Source organism: Amphibalanus amphitrite, unplaced genomic scaffold (assembly GCF_019059575.1).
Source record: "Amphibalanus amphitrite isolate SeventyFive unplaced genomic scaffold, NRLGWU_Aamphi_draft 000394F_arrow, whole genome shotgun sequence".
NCBI classification, from domain to species: Eukaryota; Metazoa; Arthropoda; class Thecostraca; order Balanomorpha; family Balanidae; genus Amphibalanus; species Amphibalanus amphitrite.
In genome coordinates this window covers 123598-146454 of record NW_024881888.1, presented here as the reverse complement: position 1 = coordinate 146454, position 22857 = coordinate 123598, and the positions used below count along the sequence as shown (strand labels likewise).

Here is a 22857-nt window from a genome sequence, read left to right as displayed (position 1 = left end):
TCGTCTGAGTGTTGTGCTATTTATCTCATTAGCATGCGATGTTATTTCTAGCTCGGAAGCCGCTATTTCCCCGTCTGTCTCTAACAAAACGGTAGGCTTACCACTACCAGTCACCATGCTCCAGCCACCTGCTAAGGCGATCGTAATTAAATATCGTTAGCATGCATTGTGAATTGCCACAAAAATCTTTCCAGCTGAGTGATCTCTGTGTTCGTAGACCCCAGTTAATGCGTTTGCCAGCCGTTTTTGTCTCTGCCTGTCTCCGTTCGTCTCTGTCTCCTGTTTGCCTCTCTCCGTATCATCCTGTCTCTGTCTCCACCGTCTGTCTCTGCCTCCTGTCTCTGCATGTCTCCGTCTCCGTTTCCCGTATGATCGGCGCTTTGTTTGCCACAAACGTAGAGCTTGTTTTCCCGACTTAACATTCTTACCCAGTCTGGTGGGGCTTAGTTGAACCAAGCACACGCGCGTGTAACGACGTCAAATCGTGCGCCGACCCGGTGCCGTTTGTTGAGTAAAAACACGACTGGCCGCCACATGCCAGCTTGGTGGTTGGGTTGTGTGGTCTGTTCGGTAGGAAATGCCTGTAGGTTGATGCCGGGCTGTCGGTCGCTTGAGACACTCGACCGGCATGGACGACCCGAAAATGGATCGATCAATTTTTAAATATTTGATCGGCATCGAGGGAAGTTCTGTATTTTTTTCGTGAACCCTGACGCTACTTTCACAGCCGTCAGACGCCAGCATTTTGTCGGCCTCTCAGACCACCACCTTTTTTCGTTTTGCTTTTCTGAGGACTGTATTGGTGCTGCGCGTGGCGACGACTGTCGGGCCGCGGGCACCCTACGCTGTCACGTCCAGGCCAATCAGTGGCGTGTTCAGGCAACCGTGGCCTTCCCTCCAAGCAGGTGCCAGTCCGGGCAGGGCAGTACCGCCGACTGCGCTCTACCGCTCCCGGCTTTAGCGCTCTATTCTGGAGACGCGAGATGGTCACAAACAGTGCCACTGTGGCGCACGTTAGAGAAAGATTGTGTTGCATTATCGTTGATTTCTGACTGTGATGATGCAGACGGCGATGTGTTGACGACGGGCGTGCTCGAGTGCGAGTTATTCGAAAATATATCTGGAATGGAAAACTGAAAATGTAAAGATTTGATACCAAATTGTTGGAATTTAAGCGCTGGTGATTTGCTTTGCTTGGATTAATCTAGCGCGTCGTTAAATTTGTTTCGTCCATGGATTTTTTGTCATTCGGGTAACGTGGGACTCGCCGGCATTGACTTATCCCCGCCGCGCCGTTTGCTATAGCGCCGTACCCCCATTGGCCACGTAACGACACCGCGGACCACACTGTCGCGATGGGATTGCTATTCGCAGCGGGTTCCGTTCTCTAATGGCTTAGTGTTTTGCACGTCGCGGATGTGTTTTACCGTGCTTATTTCGTCATCAGCCCTGGAAGGATGACCAGTGAACTAACATTTCTCATGGCGCTTTTACGCTAGCCAAGATAGATGGTTATTTCATTTCGTGTGCAACATATTGCAGACTGGGTCGTTAATATTTCAGGATCATTTAACAGGTCTTGATGTGTTATTTCGCAGAACAAAAGCTCGCGGACGAGGTCTGTCCGTCGGATAACGTCCGGCCAGGTACTGGACGAGGTAACTGGTGTCATCATTGTCCGAAATGGACCGGACTAGTGACCTACTGAACTGACCTAACGACCCGGATAGACGACCTTTCGTCCTGACCCCAGAGGTGATGAGAACTTAGTAACTGATGTCAGATTCTGAATAATTCGAACATCTCGACGATTCTCGCGAATAGCTACAGCTCTTCTGGCTCCGATGCGTCCGTATTGCAACGATGCCGTCCACTTTCAGTTTGCTATTCAGTGATTACAACCGCGCATTCGCTGCTCCTTTCTCGTGGAGTACGTAGGCTCGCTGTTGACGCTCGTCGCGATCCTGATCCTGTCTTGTAAACACGCCATTCACCGTGGTATGTGCGCACTCCTGAAGAGGACTCGATATCAGGAGTGGGTCGTTTGCGGGGCTAGTCGGTCCCGTGTTCCGCTCGGTACTTGGGACGGCACGCTCTGTCAGACTGCGGTCTGCAAAGCAGCATGTCAGTGGTAAGGAGCCGCCACGGCCGCAAACAAGTGTTCAAATGTTTGTGTGCAAATAGATGTTCTGCAGAAAATCCATAGTCTTAGGTGCTATGATTGTCGATATGTTTGTTAGACATTACCGAAACAGGGAATATTTTAGTGGTTTCGTGGTAATTCAATCATTGCTATGTTTTCAGTATCTACAAAATATAAATACAATTTTCTTGTCAGAATGTAACGCCACATAAAGTGTTAGCTAGCGTATTTTTCCGTCTTTTTTGAGGTAGGAAAGCTGTTCTATAAACGTATCATTTTCGCGAATGCTGAACAGATGCCAATCTGTCGGGAAGTTGATATTGTAGTCATTATTTGGTCTAGAAAGGCTGCGAATGAAACATTATATCATAATTTCTGTCGTATGAAATATATCGCTGAAATGGCCTTCTTAAAACGTCGTAATTCAACATTTGGCATTGTAGTTCCGCCCAGCCTCGAAATGATTTTCAGTGGAGTTACGAAATGGGCTGATCATCTTGATATATTGCGTGTATCGTATTTCCCTTTTAGGTTTTCCAATAAGCAATGCCGCCTTTTTCTTCAACAGCCACTTCGCGGCAAAACATTTGACCTCCTTTAGTTCAAGGAATGAATCACTTTGTCCCAAAGTTTCCAGTAAACCAGTTTGAGCCTTCCTTGGCAATCCATCCGGGGTATGGGGGACGTTTAATTTCACTAGAAGGGTAGAACCGGTGGTGCGGGGCGCGACTCAGCTCGGCTGTGACGGACCGAACAGCGCGCTCCGCGTCGGACCGACTCGTCGTTTTCGGCCCACTGAACTCTGCTCTATCCGCCGCCTGAGCTGTCAACAATGCATGAGGGTCGATCAGCTGGTCAGAGCTCCCAGACAGCTGTTTGGGACATTATGGCCTGGAGCACTAAGTAAGCTCCTATGCCTCTGAAAGTGTGTTCGACACCGATGTGCTGACTGAATGAGCATCAAGTTTTAACCCGAGAAGCACGTCCTTGGTTGTATTAGATTACGAAAACAGAATTGTAAGTGCACTCATGTATGTCTTTCCTCTTCGCCTAAATCTCTGTATGTCAATCCGCCATGCAAATTTCTTACATGATCCTCAGCCACAGTACCTTCAACTTTTATCGTTTCCGTTCCTCTCGTATCTCTCCGGTCTCCGCCCTACCTGCCGAGACTGTCTATAGTTCAGCGGACCTCGCAGCGATGGCCAGTTGGCGGATCTCCTCGCCCCACCACCCAGTGTGCCGAGCTGTGACTCAGGGTGGCAGCCAGCGGGGCTGCGGAAGCTCGTGTCGGAGAGCGGTGACGCCACAGCCCCAGGGGAGACGGAGGACGGACGAATAGCCCGGGTGGCAGTCTGTCTCCAGGTAGGCGGAGAAAGCCGCTCACCGCCTATTGGCGCAGCACAGGCTCCTGACTGAGCACGGAATGAGGCAGTGATAAGGAATCAAACAAAGTACCCGCCTGCCGGCAGGAGGGCCAGAAGTTGGTCCCGGTAGACGCCGTGACCCCGCTGGAGCGCCGACAATCGGACCCGGCATTTAATGTCGCATACTATGGCGGCAAAGTTGACGCCGCGGCGACTGACGCCGAAGTTTGGCCGACTTGCTCGCACTCAAATCGGCCCGGTTAACTTTGTGCGTCTGCGGCTGCAAGAGGTCTGAAGAATGCCCGCGACTCAGTGAAGAGGCGACAGTTGCGGGGTTTTCACAAGTCGAGTGGGAACACGTTCGGTGGGGTGTGATCTGAAGCATTTTATTTTTTTGCATAAGCGTTGAGCCATATACATGAGTATGTTTTTTCTTTTTGTAAAAAATGGATCTATCCTGCGGCTGAAGTTTATCCATTTTTACAATACATTTTTTAGCCATATCAAAATGATTATATTTTCTGATGCTTTCTTGACGTCGGCAGTTTCAGATGATATATTCACTCTTACCGTGATAAACAAAGAAAAAAAGTGAGTCAATGCCCCAACATCTACCAGTATCCAGCTGTGGCTGATAATCGCTGTTCCCAGCGCCAGGATAAAGTGACTCTTTTCAACGTTCTCATCACCTTATCTTGGGAATTCTAACTGAAATAATTCGTTTGTCCCCAATGCCAAGCAGAGACAGGACCGTCGGATTTTCAGGAGTGAGTCCGTTGTGTTGCGTTGGCATCAGGACACAATGACTCGCTCAGCCTCAAAGGAACAGATTCCATCCGTCCCACCCACGGTGCCACACATCTGTCTGTATCCCAGGCCGTGCAAATTACACGCCGGCGATAATTCGCACCCGGCTAGCGACACGGCTCTGGTTGATCATGCCAACACCTCTGTAACTGAATCTCTCGGAGATAATGCTAGTTTCCCGGTGTATTTAGTTCAGTGGTGTGAGGCTATTCGCCTGAGTCCCGGCACTGCCAACCGCGATTTGGCTACCATCTACCGATGCGTGGCTGATGCGCCCACAAAAGAGCACCTGTGGGATGTGCAGTGAGCAGCTTGCTGTTATCAGCCGTAAGCGATGGTGACAGGCATATTAATGGCGATAGGCTGTGAGCGCAACTACGTGGTTGTGCCTTCGGTTATGTCCGGAATAAAGCAGATCGTTTTGGCGCGCACAGGTATGTGTTAATCGTATATTAAAAGAATGAGTTATGTGTGCGTCATTCTGGCCTTTCCAACTCGATTAAATTAACAAGCATTCTCATAGAACAATAGATAATCAGAATTCCGTTGTTCTTACCGTACATACCTACCTCTTCAATATCCGTATGCCTATCAAGCTGTTAAAACGGTTATGAAACTCGTCTGAGAACAGAAAAGAGGCATGGTGTTGAATTTAGCGTTAGTGTGGCACTGAACCGTTTCAAAGAGTCCGGTTGTGAACCCAGTCGGATCCGTCGGTACTCCCCGCTTTATGGTGTATTTGCATTACCCTAGCATATAGGAAGCAGACATCCGTCCGACTCCATGCGGAGCAGGGATTACGCTCGTCAGAAAAGCACACAGTGTTAATGAGTTATTCATCACTGTTTCTTAAAAGTGTTATGTAATAAACCGTGTGCTGCATATGAATGTGTCATATTATATCGGTCTTTTATCTCCATTTTAACATCTACATTTTGACACCATTATCTCCTGGGAAGTTCATATTCGGGAGGAGCTAGTCCTAGTGGTGATACAGATCTAAGAATGTGAAGTCCCTGTGAGGTGTACGCCGTACGGTGGAGGCCCACCTCTTTCACTTCTACCTATATCAGTAAAAAGATAAGATTTTTCGTAGACAGAAAGAAAACAATGAAAGGGAGAAGGAAATATAGCATAGAGATAAACAGGAGAGAGGGCGTTATTTTGTCTTGGCGTGAGGGGCTAGTTTACCTGAGATTGTTCGCAGGGTAGTGTTATTTCCAATCTTACCCCTCCGCTGAGCGGCCAAACATCCCCGAAGCCTGATCTCTGGCTCGCATGCCGACGGAGATTGGGCACGCGATGGCGCCATTAGCTCTGCCGGGTGGCGTTGATCTTTTCATCCAACCCCCTCGTGGCCATCACCTGCTGAATTGAAACGTCACCAGGCGTCGGCCGCCCATTTCGCGGATCCCTCGCGGACGATCAGATCGCCCGCGGAGCGCCGCTTAGCTCTGCGCTCGGCTCGCATCACCAGGTGATCAGACGAATGTCGCGCCATCAGGCGGCGGCTGGCGCCGTGTCACCTCGGCGGCCTGATGCCACCTCTGTGTCCGTCCCGTATCCGGGTGTGTCCCGGACGTATCATATGCACGGCGCCCATCTGAGCTGCGGCGGCCGCCCGGCTGTGGAAATCGGCCGCGGAATGGAGCCAGCTGTATCAGCCGCCGCGTCCAGATGAAGTCGTTTCTATCTGAGTGCCGCCGCGCTGGCCATGATTAAACTGCGCCCGCCGCATGGTGCGACAATAAGTCACGGCCGGCGCCGATCGTCCGACGGCCGTGTCTGCTTTGTATCGTCGTCCCCGACGATGGCTGTCGGCGTCGACGTTCGATTGAATAGCGGCCCGCGCGGCCTGATCACCGATCGTGGGCAATGGCCCGGCGTCGCCGTCATTTTGGAGAACCAAATGTATCCAGTAAATTAACGCTCGTCTATGCGCATTTTCCAGTAAAGTGATGTGCCTGAATATCGGCTATCTCTGCCGTATTTTAGTATCGGAGACTGATGAGATGGCTGCGTAAATTAGGTATATCCTATGATAAAGTCTGAACGGTACTCTTGCGCCGAATCCTCTCTCATTTAAGATTGGAATCTATGGTTTCAGGCTAATTTTTTATTAATGTATCAAAGCAAAGTATAATGAAATATATAATTTGAGCAATATATTTCATTATTATTTCCCTTTCACAGATCCATGGAATCACTAGCTATTTCAAGTACCATTAGGTATATAAGTACCAGGTGTATATCATTAGGTACCTACTTTGAAGTTTCTGCATCATTTTGTTTATTAATAATCAATGTGTCCTACCTTATCTGGCATGTGTTATATAACACAGACATCGGTTTGTTTATGAGGCAACACACAATATTTCCCTTCTGCTTCATATTACATTTTCAAGTTGGTAAACCTGCCTGACAGTAGCTTGACACTGCATATATATGTAGTATATACTGCATATACCTATATGAGTTCAAGTTCATAATGCTCGGGACAGTGGCGGCGGAACACCTTCAATTAAGGGGGGAGGGGGGCACTGCCGACTTTTGGTTCCACTCTTTCCATGCAGCGCCCATAGGGCTAATGTTGAAATGGCAAAATCAAGGGGGCACGGTGCCCCGGTGCCCCCCCCCCCCCCCGTTCCGCCGCCAATGGCTCGGGATATATGTGTGTTCTTTAGAGCTGGTGGGTGAGGGTGCCGGTGCAGACGCTACTATATCGGCTATATATAGATGGATGCGCCAATCCCCGTGTAAATGAGCGGGATGTGGCCGGGACGCTGGATATGGTGGGCCACCCTAGAGTGGTCGGCTGCTGAAGACGACCCACGGGCTTGGAGCTGGCGAAAATAAGGAAATCCAGCAAAAATGTCCCTTTTATGGTTGTGAATACTCAGGGCGGGCATTGAAAGTTGTATGATGTACATATAAGTCGTGATGGTATTAAAGGGACTATCCCACCTTCAAAAATGTTGTTAAAACCAGTTAAATTGTGCCCGCCTTTATAGATTGGATGACCAGGAACACGGTTCTGACATTTATTTTTCATTAAACATCTTAGGCTTCCCATATTCCAAACACAAACTTTCAAATATGTGACGTCACAGCCAAAAATTACCTCCTTCCCCAGGCCACATTACTGTCATAAAGCTGATTCTTTTTACTCTGTAGGCACCACAACAAAGTTCAGACCAAGTTTTAAGCGATTTTTCAACGAACAAACCCATTTAAATCAGAATGACTAAACGAGGTGACGGCACACTAACGGTCGCTCCATGTTGAAGATAGGGCCTTGTACAAGGCCCATTTTCAAATGAAGGGAACGAATTTCTTCAACACCAAGAGGCCGCGGGGGTTGCAACCTAGATAGATAGTGGTTTCTGAACCTCGCCGCAAACTTGGCTATCTCAACTCAAACCCCATGTTAAAGGTGGGATAGTCCCTTTAATGTAGTTAGCTCTAAGTCAATACAGTTAAAACGCAGGGGTGACTATCGAAGGTTGAAACTAACTCAAATTGACCCACCTACTAGCTCATTTCACGAGTCTTCTTAATGGGTAGATTTCGTGATTAATTACATTTGAAGATCGCAGCGCTGATTCCGTCCCGTTTTAAACACTGCGAGGCAGTTACGCTGGCGTTCGAGACGTCAAAGTCAGGTGATAACTTGCCTTAATGAGGCGAGCTATGAGGTGTCTGCGCCGCCAGACGCGCTCAAGCGCTGAACGATGGAGGACGACTGACTGACCCAGGAATCCCTTCCGAAGTAGTGGGCCCCTCCTCCAGGTGTGGGGACACTCCAAAGTCGAAGGGCCCTCAGCCGCACTAGGATCAATGTGGTCGCTGGTCAAATGCCAGGCCGTCCCTCGCGAGCCCATTGGCTCTATGGAAAGCAGGCTGCTAAGGGCCACTGGTCACCGCTTCACGTCGGCACCAGGAGGCCTTCCGTTCCTCCCCTGTGGCGTCAGACGTCCGGCGACCCTCGGGGGTGACCCGGTTCAGACACAGGGAACTCCCGGACGCGAGCGCGTCAATTGAGAGTGGAAGAGACATGACCTCGCCTGAGCCAACGGGGAGGTCGCATTAGAAGCGTAATGTTGTGTTTCTACGGCTGAGCGCGTGGAAAACATGGTTATGCAATGCCTTGCCGCGGCGTTTTTTTCATATTCTCTTTTTTCCAACCTCTTTTTGCCACCTCTTTTCTGTTTACGAAGACGCCAGTTGATTAACAGCTCAGTAAGCCCATATGAGGTTGGAAAGCGACAGAGGCATCAATTTATGAAGAAAGCGATATATTCATCACTGATGAATATATCGCTTAATCATCACAAACAGATTATGTTCATTATATTACGCAATACGCACCGTTGATGGGCTGCCTTTCACCGGTCGACCGATTCAGTGCGATGCGGCACTCGGCAGGCACAGTCTGGGTCCATTCACGGCACGGTCTGGGTCCATTCACGGCACGATCTGGCTTTGTTCACGGAACAGTCTGGTTCGGTCTCCCTCCGTTCACGGTACTGTCTGACTCGGCTCACGACCTCGCTGCCGTCACGGTTCACGGCCGGCGGCAGCAGCCATTGTGCTGTCAGCGGGCGCTGTCGGCGCGACCTCTGACCTGCCGGCCGACCCGCTCGTCCCGGTCACCGTTTGTACTGCTGCCGTCGCCCGCGGCACTCCCATAATCGCTCACGGTGTCACACTGGGGCCGCGTCACCAGACGGGAACGGTTTTAGCCCACCTTTTTTGTTACTTTTCTTGTCTAATAGCTGAATGACGCTGGCCATTAGGTGATGATGGCTAAGACTGATCAATCTACAAATTTCGGCAGTAGCGTTTTGTGTTAAATAGAGATTTTTATTAAATACTTGTTGATTCATGACCCATAGCCGGCTTAGTCTCGGTAATTTATTTCAGAATGAAACTGTCCGGCTTTTCAACTCCTTTGTATTCTTGTCGTGGCTCTGATCCGGGGTATTGTATCGCCGAATTGCCCGATGAAATATCTCCAGGAGGTTCGCCATTTGCTAGGCTAGGAGTGCACTTAGCTCAACAAGTGAGTATTCTTTCTTTGGGAGCTCAGCGCTGGGGTGGCGAGGCGGCTTGGCCAATGGCTACTTGGTAGACTGGCGGTCTGCAGAGCATCCATCTAATATCCGGATAAAGACGGCGTATTTACCCAATCAATAGGTTTGTCTGCGGCTCGTATTCGGCGATCGCCCTCCATTCACGGGCCCAGACTGGCTCCGAGGCGGCTAGTGCGCGCCCGTAATGACGATAATCCAGGTGACGAGTATCGACCTCGTATATTGTGTTAGTCATTATGAGTGGATTGTTATTGGATTAATCAGCCGCGTGCGGCCGGCGTGCCAAACTAACTAGTCAGTAGTGCTACAATCGCGACCGTCCCCGACTCTAAATGAGCCTGAGCGGCTGGTAGGCACGTGCGGGCTGGACAGAGCATATCACCGTCTCGACCAGTGCGCCACAATAAGCCAGAAGCAGCTCGTCGTCTCCGGGCGTGGCGTGTCTCTTCCGGTGTCGGCCGGTCCGCCGGGCAGGCGGCCCCCATTTGACACGGCCGCCCGATGTTGTCACCGCCGCCGGGGGGCGCGGAACAGCCGCTTACTGTCGGCTAATGATGTCGCATGGCTGGCGATGGGCACGGAACGGCCACTGCCCGCCGTTCTGTGTTGTATCGTGCTGTGCCAGGGGCTGAGCCATGCTTTGCACTTGCCGTATTTTGTCATACCGTACGGCCTTGTGTCTTGCCACAGTGCACCGATCCGTGTCGCGCCGTATATTGCCTTTCCCTACCGTGTCGTACATTGCCTTGATGTGGGGTGGCGTGCTGTTCTTTGCCATTGCCTACCGTTCCCTGTCGTGCCTTACCGTGCCGCACCTTGCCGTGCCGTGCCATACCTTTCTCCTCATTGCCGTGCTCTGGGGAGCGTCTGGTGCGTTTTGTGGTGTCACGTGTCACCGGCCTGTCCCGTGGGAACGTCTGACTCATGGCAATGGGTCACGTGCCCGCCGAGCGTCGTTCGTTCGTCTTGATTATGGACTCGGGCGTGGTGCTTACCTAGGCTGGCCGGTGCCGTGCCGGTGCAGTGCCGTCCCCAGGGTGGCAGCGATTACTTACCAGCATGGGTCGCGTCAAAACCCAGAGCGAAAGGAGGCTAAATGCGGCGAAATTGCCGCCTGAGCGACATTAAAAGACCCGAGGTGCGTGGATCGGACGGGCCGACATTTATTAAATCGCGCTGATATATTTGATCGTTGGTCATGCGCTCGCTCCGTTGGCTGCCGTGCTTTCCTTCAACCCACCGCCCTAGTGTGAGGTAGTTAGAGCTAAAACGGAATTTAATATCCTTACATAAATCGCATCTCTGACATTTGTGACTTAGGTCCGGCTTTATTCCGTTGGTGTAAGCGTTTAGAAATAGGTACTGAGAGCTCTCTCAAATTGATCGATGGACTTGCGATGTTCTTTCTTCATGACGCATGTCTCAGCAGTGGGAGGCTCCGAAAGGGCTTTGGCCGCGGGGGCGGTGTTTTCTGTCGGTGTGCTTTGTAAGTGTATCCTGGTTGAGATGGGCAGCCGGTGTCGGGCCGACCTTGTAGGCTGCGGGGGTTACGTGCGCTGCCAATACGCAGTGCTAATGGAGAGGGATTGGGTCGCTGGGGAGGAGACCGCGGGCTGCCGCGCGTGGGCTGTGTGCCGGTGCCGCCGACACTGCTGCAGAGGGGAATGGTAACCTAACGGTGTGTCAGGGCTGCTACAATCTGACGCTGCGAGTGATCGGAAATTTCCGAAAGTAAGTTATCGTATGAAATTTGAGATGAGTCATTATTTTAGTACATTAGCGATGCGCTAGTAAGGTTCCACTACTGCCGGTGCATTTCCAATATCAGGAACTTGCAAGCATACCTACATGTAGGTTGATGTATGAGCTTGATCGCACAGCCCATGAAAAGCGATTATCGGTAGGTAAGTGATTATGAAATCGTGAGCATAATCCTTTCAGTGTCTCGTGGCTGTATTGGTTCATAGCATAGCGTTAGCCATTAATGTGTGTCCTTGTTTCGTGGTCGGATAGACTATGCATTGCTTGGAATATGAAAAGAACTGGATATAACTATTACCGTGCTGCGTCATTTCCATGCTGTCTCTTTGTCAATAGATTCCAAATTTTATTAAGTCATCGTCAATGCACATTTCCTAAATGTTTTATATCACTGACGCAATGTTGAGTGACTCACCACACCACCTCAAACGGCTTCCGTTCGCGGACAGCCGTGACGCCTGTAAAACGGACCATTAATGACATACCACCATCGCGGCGGCGGCTCTGTCACGTCGAACACTGCACGGCCGTAAATTTCCGATGGGCCCGTTTCACTGACATGCTGTGGCCTGTTTGCTGAAAACACCGGTATTTTATGCGGAAGCCGTCACTGATGTAAAAATACCGGGCCGGTGTTTTGTAGCGGCGCGCCGAATTGGCCGCTCTCGGGCCGCGGTGGGTGTTTGTCGGCGGTGGGCGACGCACCGGGTCTGGTCGGCGTCAGTCGGCGACGGCTACCTTCCGGCCGGCCGCGGTCGGACCGGCGCGTCTCTGGCAGGGAGGGAGGGAGGGAGGGGAGGGGCAGAGCCGACATAGATGCTCTAATTACCTAATTTCTCGGGATCGTTTGTGGTAATAAGTTTAAAATGTTCTTTTGACTTCCGTTCTCCTATTTTTTGCGATTGGTTTGGTTTTGATATGTATCATGTGCACGAAATACTGTCAACCTGCCCTCTCAATGGCACTGATCACTGATGACAGGGTCCCACCTGTGGTATCCGTTCGCTCCACCAGGATCTCCCGTACGTGATGATCCCCTGTTGCTGCTGTCTCCCTCCCTCTCCTCCTCTCCCCTCCTCTGTCCCACCGTCGCTCAGCAGATTGGATGAGCCCACTCGCTGAGTGACGGGGAATGTCATATTTTCGGCCGGCATGGATGGCCCTCTATAGCACGCGCGCCTTATTGGCCCAAATGGCCAGCCTCTGACAAACGAGGTCCAGCGGGGTCCGATCGGTCCTCTGAGCGGTCCCGCGACATACCACCCCCTACAAATGGCCGGCCGCCAGCGGGAACGGCCCGAAACTGGCCGAGCTATTGGCCAGTGTCGCTATATTTCCGCAGAGTGTTTGCCGGCCCGATGTTAGAGCCGTGTGCCGGTGTTTGCCTGGCTCGAGAGACCGTTATCGCCAGCCCTGAATGGCGTCATTTAGTTGCGTGCTCGTGAGAGCGGAAGTTGGTTTAAATTGTGTTGTAACAATCAAGACGAGGATGTAGTGTCTAATTATTATTTTCTAGCCTTTTTGTTTGAACTCGGAAATGGTTTTGACCTGCAATAAAGTAGCCTTGGAAGGATTTTTTGCAATAAAAATTTCGTGCCAAGGAGTTTTCTGTATCGCATTTGCATGCCTTTAATAGCGTCAGAGTCTTCTTCTTGGAGGGTATACTGTTTAAAAGGTTAGCTCCACTCCAGCCCACTAGATGGCGTTGAAATAGACGCCTGCGTGTATACTGTGCCGCACGCCACGGCACTAGACTGTAGTTGCACTCCAGCCCACTAGATGGCGTTGACATAGACGCCTGCATGTAGACTGTGCCGCATGGCTTCAACACAGCGCGCCCCGCGCTGCGCGCCTGCCTTGCGTGGGAACACGGACAGCGAGTGCCTCCAGGTTCTATTCTTCCTTGCGAGGTAGTGCATTTATCCACCTGCATTTATTTCCATGGCCCTATTTTAGACATGTCAATCGGCTGATCGGAGCCTAGCATTTCGCTCCATAGCTTTTACTAATAGTCGTTTTAATGCTGAGTCTATCGAACATGGAGTCTGACGATGACGTCATCTCTTGCAGACGTGACGTCACGGGACACGAAGCCAATCCATTTTCTGGCCTTCTGTACGTGATAGAATGATGTGCGGCTTTGGTCGGGATAAGCGCCAGATTGATGAGGGTTCGTTTGTGGACAAAGTACCAAGTCTGCTGGCCGCGTTAGGGCCCGTATTTTTCAGCCGTAATGTGCGGTACCTACAGGTCGCTGTTAGCGGCACTGAGGTCACTCAACTCGTTTGTATGTCACGTTACAAATAATCTTGTCCACCATATCGATGGTATTGCTTTGAAGCACATAATGTGAGTGTTTTCCAGACAGCTGTAAAACAATGAATGCTGCAATGTGTGAAACCACTGAATGTTTGCGTTCGCTGGTGACTGACGCTTCCTAACAATCGCATTCTTTTGGGCTTCCATTGCCTCTTTCCCACCGTGACGTTTTTTTTTCGTCGTTTTATTTAGAAAAGAATAGCACTATGCGGGTAATGTTATGCCACTAATATGATTATATGCATGAGAATGGAAATCAGCATAATGCCCAACTAATGCGATGTTTATGCGGTAGTGCCATACCTAACTAGTTTTTGCGGTTTCTTCTATCACGAATAAACATTCTTAGGCTTTTCTGCAGAATGCTCACGCTCTGTTGATCTAGGTTTAGTATGGTGGTGTGCGGAACTTCGGGTCTTCACTCTAGTGATCCCCCTCGCTGCCCAGCGGCGGCCGCCCGTCTGCGTAGGCACGGCGTCCCCGGAACCACCCGTCATGTCCCCCGGCAGCGGCTAATTCAGAGCCCCCCGCAGCGGCTAGTTCAGAGACCCCGGCGGCGGCTAATTCAGATACCAACAGCGGAGAGACGATGACGGGCGTTCTTCGAGATGAGAGCCGGGATTACTGCGGTAAATCCCACCCGAGTGACGGCGCGTCCCGATCTGAAATTAATTCGCACTGAGAGGTAATTAGCGCCCGAACCGGCCGCAATGGAGACCAAAGAAGAGTCCCCGGCGATATTACATATCACATGTCCGAGTGGTTGACCCGCGTCGCCGCTGTTTCTCAGCCCGCGGGCGCTTCGTGACATAGGTCACGTGATGCTCTGACAGCACGCTGGCTAACGGGAAGTACACTTGGGGATTTGTCACATCCGGATCGTGAAAGCCGATCTGACACATTGGTTTTACATGACGCCTAACATTGGTTTCTGTAGTCGACTGGATGTGGATGGGTCTGTAACGCTTGTCAACCCCTTCATGTGTCCATGCTCTGCTCCGTTCACGGGTGTAACCATCGCAATGACTTGTTTGTGGTATACTCTTGGATCCCTGCAAATGTCTGCGATTTAGCCAAACGATGAACCCAAGCGTACTTTTTCAATGATGCATAGTGATTCAGTGAACTTGTGTCTTTAGATACACATACAAAAGAAACAAGGAATGACGTTACGGTTAGGCCAACACGTGTTGTGCCCGGTAAGGTAATTGGTGCTTTGACCCGAATTCTAACTTTAAATGCACTACTATGTATTTCAGACCCCGTGAGACCCTGTTTTTCGGCGATAATTTCTTCAGTTTTTGTCTAATTGGCTTGAAATTTTGACATTAGACATTTCAGCTCAAGCGCCGATTTTCATCAATATGGTCGCTTAACAAAATGTAAATATTTAGAGCACTTGTCATTGGCTCGTAATGCTAATTAGATTTTGCACCCGGATAGAGGCTCGTTCGCTACCGCAGCGGATTGGATGGGAGCGCTGGCCAATCCCGTTGCGCCGGGCCCAACTAAGCTCCGCCCACTGGCCGTGACCGCGCTGGGTCTATGCAGGCTCAGTCGGCGGCAGCACCGCGGAGAGGTCGCACGGGGGCGTGCACTGGAAACATACATGGAATCGACAGGAAGTGCCTGAGCGAAAGCTTTTCAATACCGATCCAGCTAAGAATATGAAGAATAATCAAAATGAGGATATTAACCTCCCCAGAACCAACATTAAATAGAGAGCTGAGTCATGCACTATCTGAATATCTGAATGAATGCACATTCTGGCGCCTACCTCATGGTCAGGTCGTGCCACTATTCTGTCACCTATATGACATCATGCGAAGCCTCTTCACTACTCGAAAATATCGATATGGTTGGCTGCGTCAATTGCTGTTTCTGAAGACGCTGTTATACCTACCTGCATATTTACGTCTGGACAACGAGTTGCGTTGGAGAGGCCGGAAATAGTGGCGATTTCAGGACCGCAAGAATGGACCGTCATTGTAATGATTCTTTTTGAAACCGTGCTCTGTTTTCGGCCGGAATTTAATGGTTACTACAAAATATTTTGTAATTACGTTTCCACCAAGAATGAATGCCATCAGGGCTAAATTTTTACTACTTTTGCATTTTGTCAAGAAGCATATAGTGTTGTTATATTGCAGTTTTTGCGCGTTTGTTACAAAATATGAAGCGGATAAGCGTCAGTGTTATTCATCAATATACCTTGATTCATCAGTGCCAGAAGTTAACTTGAGGGGAAGCTATGCTAATTGCTCTTGTCCATCCACTAGAAGTTATTAAATATTTTGCTTTGTCTATTCCAAAAGGAGAGGGAACTATTTTATTTGTGCCTTCATGTCAGAATTGAAGGTGGATCGGGTGGATCATTAAATTTTCAAGGCAGTTTACAAACAAGCATTTGGTCTTTCTCGTATATAAGCAGTGGCTAAGAAGAAAAGGTTGATCAATCCTGAAGTTCAGTCATCGTACCTCAACTTGGCAGCAAGATTCCAAAGTATAGAGGTTATATTGTATACCTGTCCTGCAAATCAAAGCATTTTTGTGCCTGCAAAGGCTTAAGCTATTTGTGGTGTGTTCGGAGTGAGGCTATATGCCGTTTTTGTTGTATGTTTATGTGGAGATTGAATATAACTGTGACCCTTTGCTTGTTTGTATACTTACTATGGTCAAACAGGGAACAGCACATTCACATAACATACTCACCTAGCACCTATAGGTATCTCATAGCTGTACCCTGCGGGATCTGTACTTATTCATGTCTCGAGCATTAACAAAGCAGCTTAGTAATCATTTCCCACATTTTCTGAGCATCCAACATGACATACAGCAGTGCAGGGCAGCTTCAGAGAAGAAACACTTTAAATGCACAGACTCACACCAGCCACCCAATGAGCCAGTTCCTCAGTTGACTGTTTCCCTGGATGCAGCTTGGCAAGGTGAGCTAACTATAGGCAAGTTGAAGGTTAGCAGGTAAGATTGAGTTAGGGTGAGTAGCTACCTATAACTGGGTGCTACTGCTATGCAGGTCTTGGGTAGGCTGCAAATATGTGTGACGATTGAGGTTAGGTCAGTTGTCAGGTTATTCAGGTATGCTCATTGCTCAGGTCACATTTTAATGGACACTTGGCAAATTAAAAAACTAACATGACCTAATCTAAGCTAACCCGACTAGACCTACACAACTGCTGACTATAGGAACTAAGCACCTACCTACTTGTGCCTACATCTCATACCATGTAAAAACTCAAAGTAGAGTTTCTTGGTGGAAGATTACCCTCAGTACTTTTTATCCCAGCCCTGTGAAGAAAACTAATACTTCTAAGCTCTGAGTCACTGCTGGCCATCCACAGGAAGAAACGCTGAGACTGGGATGCCATTGTATATTGGACCAACAATCATGAATCACTATCATGAATGCAGAGGCGGATCCAGCTCAATGTTTTTTTTTGGGGGGGGGGGCAAACCATGACAATTTATCAATTTTTTCCATGCATCGTCCATAGGCGTTATGTTAAAATTATGCCGTTTGGGGGGGGGGGGAAATGCCCATTTTGCCCCCCCCCCTGGATCCGCCACTGCATGATTGACTATGAACACATCAGATGATCACATCGTTGCATGGATTGTCACATCGACAATTTTATAACAATCCTTTTTTCAAGAAATACAGTAATGATTAACATCAAAATCAACATAAAGTGGATTTAGTGATCCAAGCTTTCTCCTCCAGTTGCAGTAGCAGGAATGATCGCATGTTTCATTTGCCAAACACTGAGTACCTGATGCACATTACAATCTGCATAGCACCTAAGCATAGTAAAGCTGCCAAAGTCCATTCATTCTAGATTTTTAACTTGATAGTTAGCACTAATTTATCTTGCTGTTGTATTGTAAGTTATCATTCAATATTCATACCAATACATCAATATGCGCTCATCAGTCAACATTTTCTGGCATGATCCTACTCAGCGTGCTCTTCAGTATTGCTCCAAGATCTGCAATATTATAGCTTGTTTTCGGCCAATAAGCTCTTTTAATTTTACTTTTTTTGCTGATATATGAGCCCCATCAACTTGCGTTTATCAACCAAAATTTCATAACTTCAAGTTCAACTTGATATTGATATTGCTCAGGAGTCAGGACCTCTGTCAGCCTCCTGGATACTTCGGATTGTTTTCAGTCACATGCTTCTTAACCCTATTCCTGGCGGGCTCCGCCGGGACAAGAAACTGGCGGGGGGGGGCCGATTCGGCCCCCCCCCCCCCCTGAGATCTCGAGAACGAAGCAAGATAGCGACAAGCGGTAAACGGCATCGGATACGCACGGCCAAGATCTACAATTTTTACTAAGGTCATTTTCAGGTCAGGTCAAAGATGACGTCACAGGGGTCGAAAAAGTCAAAATGGCGGCACTAGATATGGAGAGAGTTTTTCTGGAATAACTTTCGAATTAGTCAAGATAGGAACAAACCAAGGGCATCATCGTGATCCTCTCGTCAATCCGCATCGAATGATATATATGTTGACCTCGAAAGGTCAAGGTCAAAGGTTGACCTCAGGTCACGTGACCTCGAGGTCATCATGTATATCATTCGATGCGTCTTGACGAGCTGAACACAATGAGACCATCCACGCGTCTGTATCTTGTTCCTGTACGGAGTTATTGGCCAAAAACCTTTGGTGACCTTTGATGACGTCACATGACCTCACAGCTGCCCAACAGCAAAACAGACCTCAAGGTAGTGAAGGTTGATCGTATATGAAGTCATGTATGGTATATGGGGCCATTCCGACCCGTTTTAGTGGTAAAAACAGGGAGTTGATTTTTCCCCCATTGACTTATAATGGGGAGGTCGCGAAATTGACCTGATCTTAGGTCACCGATATCAAAATTCCGAGATATACAAATTGCACATACTGGTACCCTAACTAAACCCTGAAGAGAAGAAATTGATCGGTCAAAAACTCTAGCTCTGGCGTGATTGCAAACTTTTCTGAGGTAGCGTCACCAAACCGCCTCTGGTGACCTGACCTGAGGTCAGATCAACTCAAAATTTTCAGACATGTTGCGTAGAAGCCTTTTAGGAAAAGTCAGAAAATTTGAGCTTCCTAGCTCAACGCGTTTGGGAGATATAACCAAAAAACCTCAGGGGGGGCTCCTGAGCCCCCCCCCCCCGCCAGGAATAGGGTTAAATCATGTGAAATATGATATAAGTCAATCTTAAGGGATCCAAAACATCCAACAAAAAGACGTACAAGAGCACGGAAACCACCAGATAAACTTAAAAAGCGCCTTGGAACAGAGCCAAGTGGTCCTCCATTTGTTTGTTTACAATGATTGTAGTGCTGATGTATTTTTAGGACTCTGAAGGTCGGCTTATAAAAAATGAAACGTTTTTACAAAAGTTGTAAGGCAAGTAATATTTATCTGAAAGAACTAAAATATTCAAAAGCCAAACACTATGAAATACATGAATTGGAACGAAAAAGTAACCCAAAAATCCAGCCTAATCACCGGCTCCTAAAACTGCAACAAAATCAGCACTTTTCCCCGCAACTCGTTGTCCAGACGTAAATATGCTACCTACCTAACTATGCAGAAAAAAAAAAACAGCAGGATTATTAGTCGCGAGCACTTCCGATTGCCTCAGACATCGCTCCACGAGCTGTGTTCGTTATTCGGGAAGCGTTGAGAAGGGAGCAGAAATGTGATGTGCGATTTATTGCGCATGGTAGAAATGTGACATCAGAATAAGGGAAACAAGCGCATAGGCTAGTAATAAAATCGCGTCTTTTTGTGAAACTAAAGTAACATTTCAAGCTCTCCAATAGTGAGGCAGTAGGGTACTTGCTTACAGGTATCTTAATTATTTGCAGTTCAACACGAAAGCCTGGGGTCAAGTCAGTCCGGTGACCTCAATCTAGCCAATTATAAAATGGGCTAGTTCTGAAGGTGTTCAATCACATGAATCCATCTCAAGCATACGCATAAGCATAATATATTTCATATTTTAACCACACTTCTTAAATGCTACGGTGTAACTGTTTACCATGTCCTGCAAATTTGACGTAGGCTGACCGACGTCTTTTATCAGTTCACAGTCAATTGACATCAACGGCCTTTTTTAATGACGTTCAATCAAGCAAAAATGTAGTCACTAGCCCTGAACTTAGTATTAAAGTAGATATATTTTTATTGATTGACAAGGTGCAGGTTAATTTGCGATAAATGCAATACCGACGGCTAGTGCGCTAATAACGAGCGCTAGTTTCTGCTGTATCGTTATTACTGCAACGGCAACCGCAAGGCAGCCACGTCCAATGCGAGCCGCCCCGGTCCGGCATACGGCCTTGGGTGCGGCGGCTACTGCCCCGTCGGCTCCACGCATCCGACTGACCGGCCAAGGTCACCGCTCCGTCCGCCGGGGGGGGGGCGGAGCTTAATGGTCACGTGCCTGTGACGTCACGCCTACGTACGGATAGCCTCTACTCCACTGACGGATTTACGGAGCTGATTTTAACATTACGACGCAACGACAAGTACCCTAACAATTGATATTTTGTTAAGAGACCATATTAGCGAAAATTGGCGCTTGAGCTGAAATGTGCTGTGCGAAAATTTGAAGCCAATTGGATAAATATTAAATAAATTATCGCCGAAAAACAGGGTCTCATGGGGTCTGAAATGCATAGTAGTTGGGGCTAAATGTATTTCTTAAAAGCATTAAAGTTTATCAATTACAGGCCGTGAAGGTAATATTACCAGGCTGGTGTCCTTACTGATTTGCTCATTTACCTGTTTTTACCCGCGAGTCTCATCATCTGGGATCGTGTTTGCATCTTGCGCAGCGGAAAGTATGTATATTTATTATGTTGGCCTGCTAATCTGGGAGTCAGCGAGCGTGTCATTACCACGTCGTAACCCGCGTTCTGGCGGACGTCTGACAATCTGGTGACGTCTCTATAAATCACGGTGACAGCGGGCCACTGAGCCGCGGCGGCCGCGGCGGCTGACTCACCCCCTCCCCCCCCCCCGGCGACGGGTGGGGGTGCTGTGACCTGAGGCCGTGGGGTGGGTCAGGTCCGACTGGCCGCCGGCCAACTGCCCCGCCGTCCGCGCTGCTCCGTCACCGGCCCCTCCATCGCTCAGTGCCCTCTGACTCGGTGTGTGTGTGTGTCAGACTAGGCCGAGTTGTGAGGACCCGCGGCCGATGGAAGCCCTACAACACACCGACTAAGCCGTGACTGACGTGGAGCGCGGGGCACGGGAGCCATACGATACAAAGGAAACACACGACACAAGGGGATCTACCGCTTACAAGAAACATACGACACAGTGCAGCTCCTTAGTAACGCCGAGCGGCGGGATTAGATAAAGGCTGATTCAACGTGAACATGATTTAGGAGGGCATTAACTTGATGTCGGCTGAATGGGAGTGAATGTGTTTGACTCTATGGAGTCAGATCGAAACTCAGCGCTTATAACTTTTGACCCGTTCTCCCCACAGTCTTAGATTGTCTATATTCCCATCCGTAGGGAGTGAGATGAGTGGTGTGTTTCGGTATGTTTTGTGTGTGACGCACTTTACTGACCTCCCGCCCGTCTGTCTGCTCCGCCAGGTCCTTGAGGCAGAGGCCGGACAGGTGGCCGCCCTGGTGTGCCGCTGTATGCGGGACGCCGCCACCCTGACGGTGCCGCTCGAGGTCAAGGTCAAACAGGGCGTCTCCTGGGATCAGCTGACGGAGATCCCTCAGCTTCCGGAGCTGGCTGAGTCCTGACGGCTGGTTTCAAACGCGCGCGGTAAGACATAACTCAATGTATTCCCAACTCTATTCCCGACCACACCACAGTACGCTGACCCACACAGCACTGCCCTAACTTTAGACGGCACCAAAGTCGTCCCGCTCGTGACCAACGTCACAGTTGTGTGCGTGGCGGCGTGCCTCCCCCCCCCCCCCCCCGCCACGGCCGGCACGTGCCCGATGACGTCGCCAGTGCGTGCGTCATCATGTGACAGCGCCGGGTGGCGGTGACGGCCGCGGGCAGGGGCCGCTGACCAGCCCGGCCACCCACTGACAACCGGTTAATGGTGTTTGGCCGGCACGCAGGCCACAGGTCTGTGGCTGGGAACTGGCGACGATGGCTACGAACTGCGACTGAACTGACTAGAAAAGTGCGTGTAGCGACCAGGCGAACAGAATGCGGGTTTCATGAACCCGGCCTTCGTCTCGGAACTCGTGCAGTCATTATCATTACTTGTCAGCAGGGCTGCGGCCACCCACTGACAACCGGTTAATGGTGTTTGGCCGGCACGCAGGCCACAGGTCTGTGACTGGGAACTGGCGACGATGGCTACGAACTGCGACTGAACTGACTAGAAAAGTGCGTGTAGCGACCAGGCGAACAGAATGCGGGTTTCATGAACTTATTTTTAGTTTTGGTAGAGGCCTTCGTCTCGGAACTCGTGCAGTCATTATCATTACTTGTCAGCAGGGCTGCGGAGTCGATGGATTTTTGGCGACTCCGACTCCGACTCCGGCTTTCAAAAACCAGCTCCGACTCCGACTCCGACTCCGGGCAGAATTGTCGACTCCGACCGACTCCAACTCCCGACTCCGACTCCGCAGACCTAGCAGGTCTGCGGAGTCGACAGATTTTCGGTGACTCCGACTCCGACTCCGGCTCGGGTTTCTAAAATCGACTCCGACTCCGACTCCGACTCCGGTCACAACTGTCGACTCCGACTCCGACTCCGCAGCCCTGCTTGTCAGGTACCGATTCTGTTGCCAGAATCGAGTGACAGCAGCCGGTCTGATTCAGATTCTCCTACCACCTCTGCTGAGACCTCTCCGTCTGTCACCGGGTGGTCCCAGACGGGCCGGGACCGCCGTCTTTTTCGGCGAGTGCCGCCGTCCGATTCCCACGCTCCCTATGTCCCCATGCATGTGAATGAGCGGTTGATGCGACCTGCCGACGGCTGGTAGTGGCGGGGGAGCGCCGGGGACTCGGGCCATGCCGCTCTCGGAGATAGCGGGCGGTGTCGTCCTTATACCGACGAGTTACTGAACGTGATTCCAGAGCAGATGTGAAGCTAGATACTTCGGGTGATGAGTTGTCTTGATAACTACATGCTGAGGGGAATTGGGCTCTCATGCCGTTCAGAGGTATTCTTTTGTTTATTTATCACGTCTAGACTTTAATTAGATAAAGCTTATGGAAGCAGCTTCTCCGAGACCGCATTTGCAAGATGAATCCTATGCTCCAATCTGTTTTACATAAAGTGAGTGAAAATGCTGAAGACAATGCTGCCTCCAGCGCGCTCAGAAGCTCTCAGCTGAAGGGGTAGGTAGTGGCTGAA

The 22857-nt window shown here is 49.6% G+C and overlaps 1 protein-coding gene across 1 annotated transcript in view; it reads left to right on the top strand.

Annotated features, from left to right (window-relative positions):
• Positions 1-21294, top strand: part of LOC122390377 (DNA polymerase theta-like) — a 119716-nt gene extending 98422 nt beyond the window's left edge. The window contains exon 28 of the mRNA XM_043383270.1: positions 21119-21294. Within this exon, the coding sequence (XP_043239205.1) occupies positions 21119-21277 (159 nt within the window). The 3' untranslated portion in view covers positions 21278-21294. The remainder of the gene's footprint in view (positions 1-21118) is intronic.
• Positions 21295-22857: the final 1563 nt, after the last annotated feature.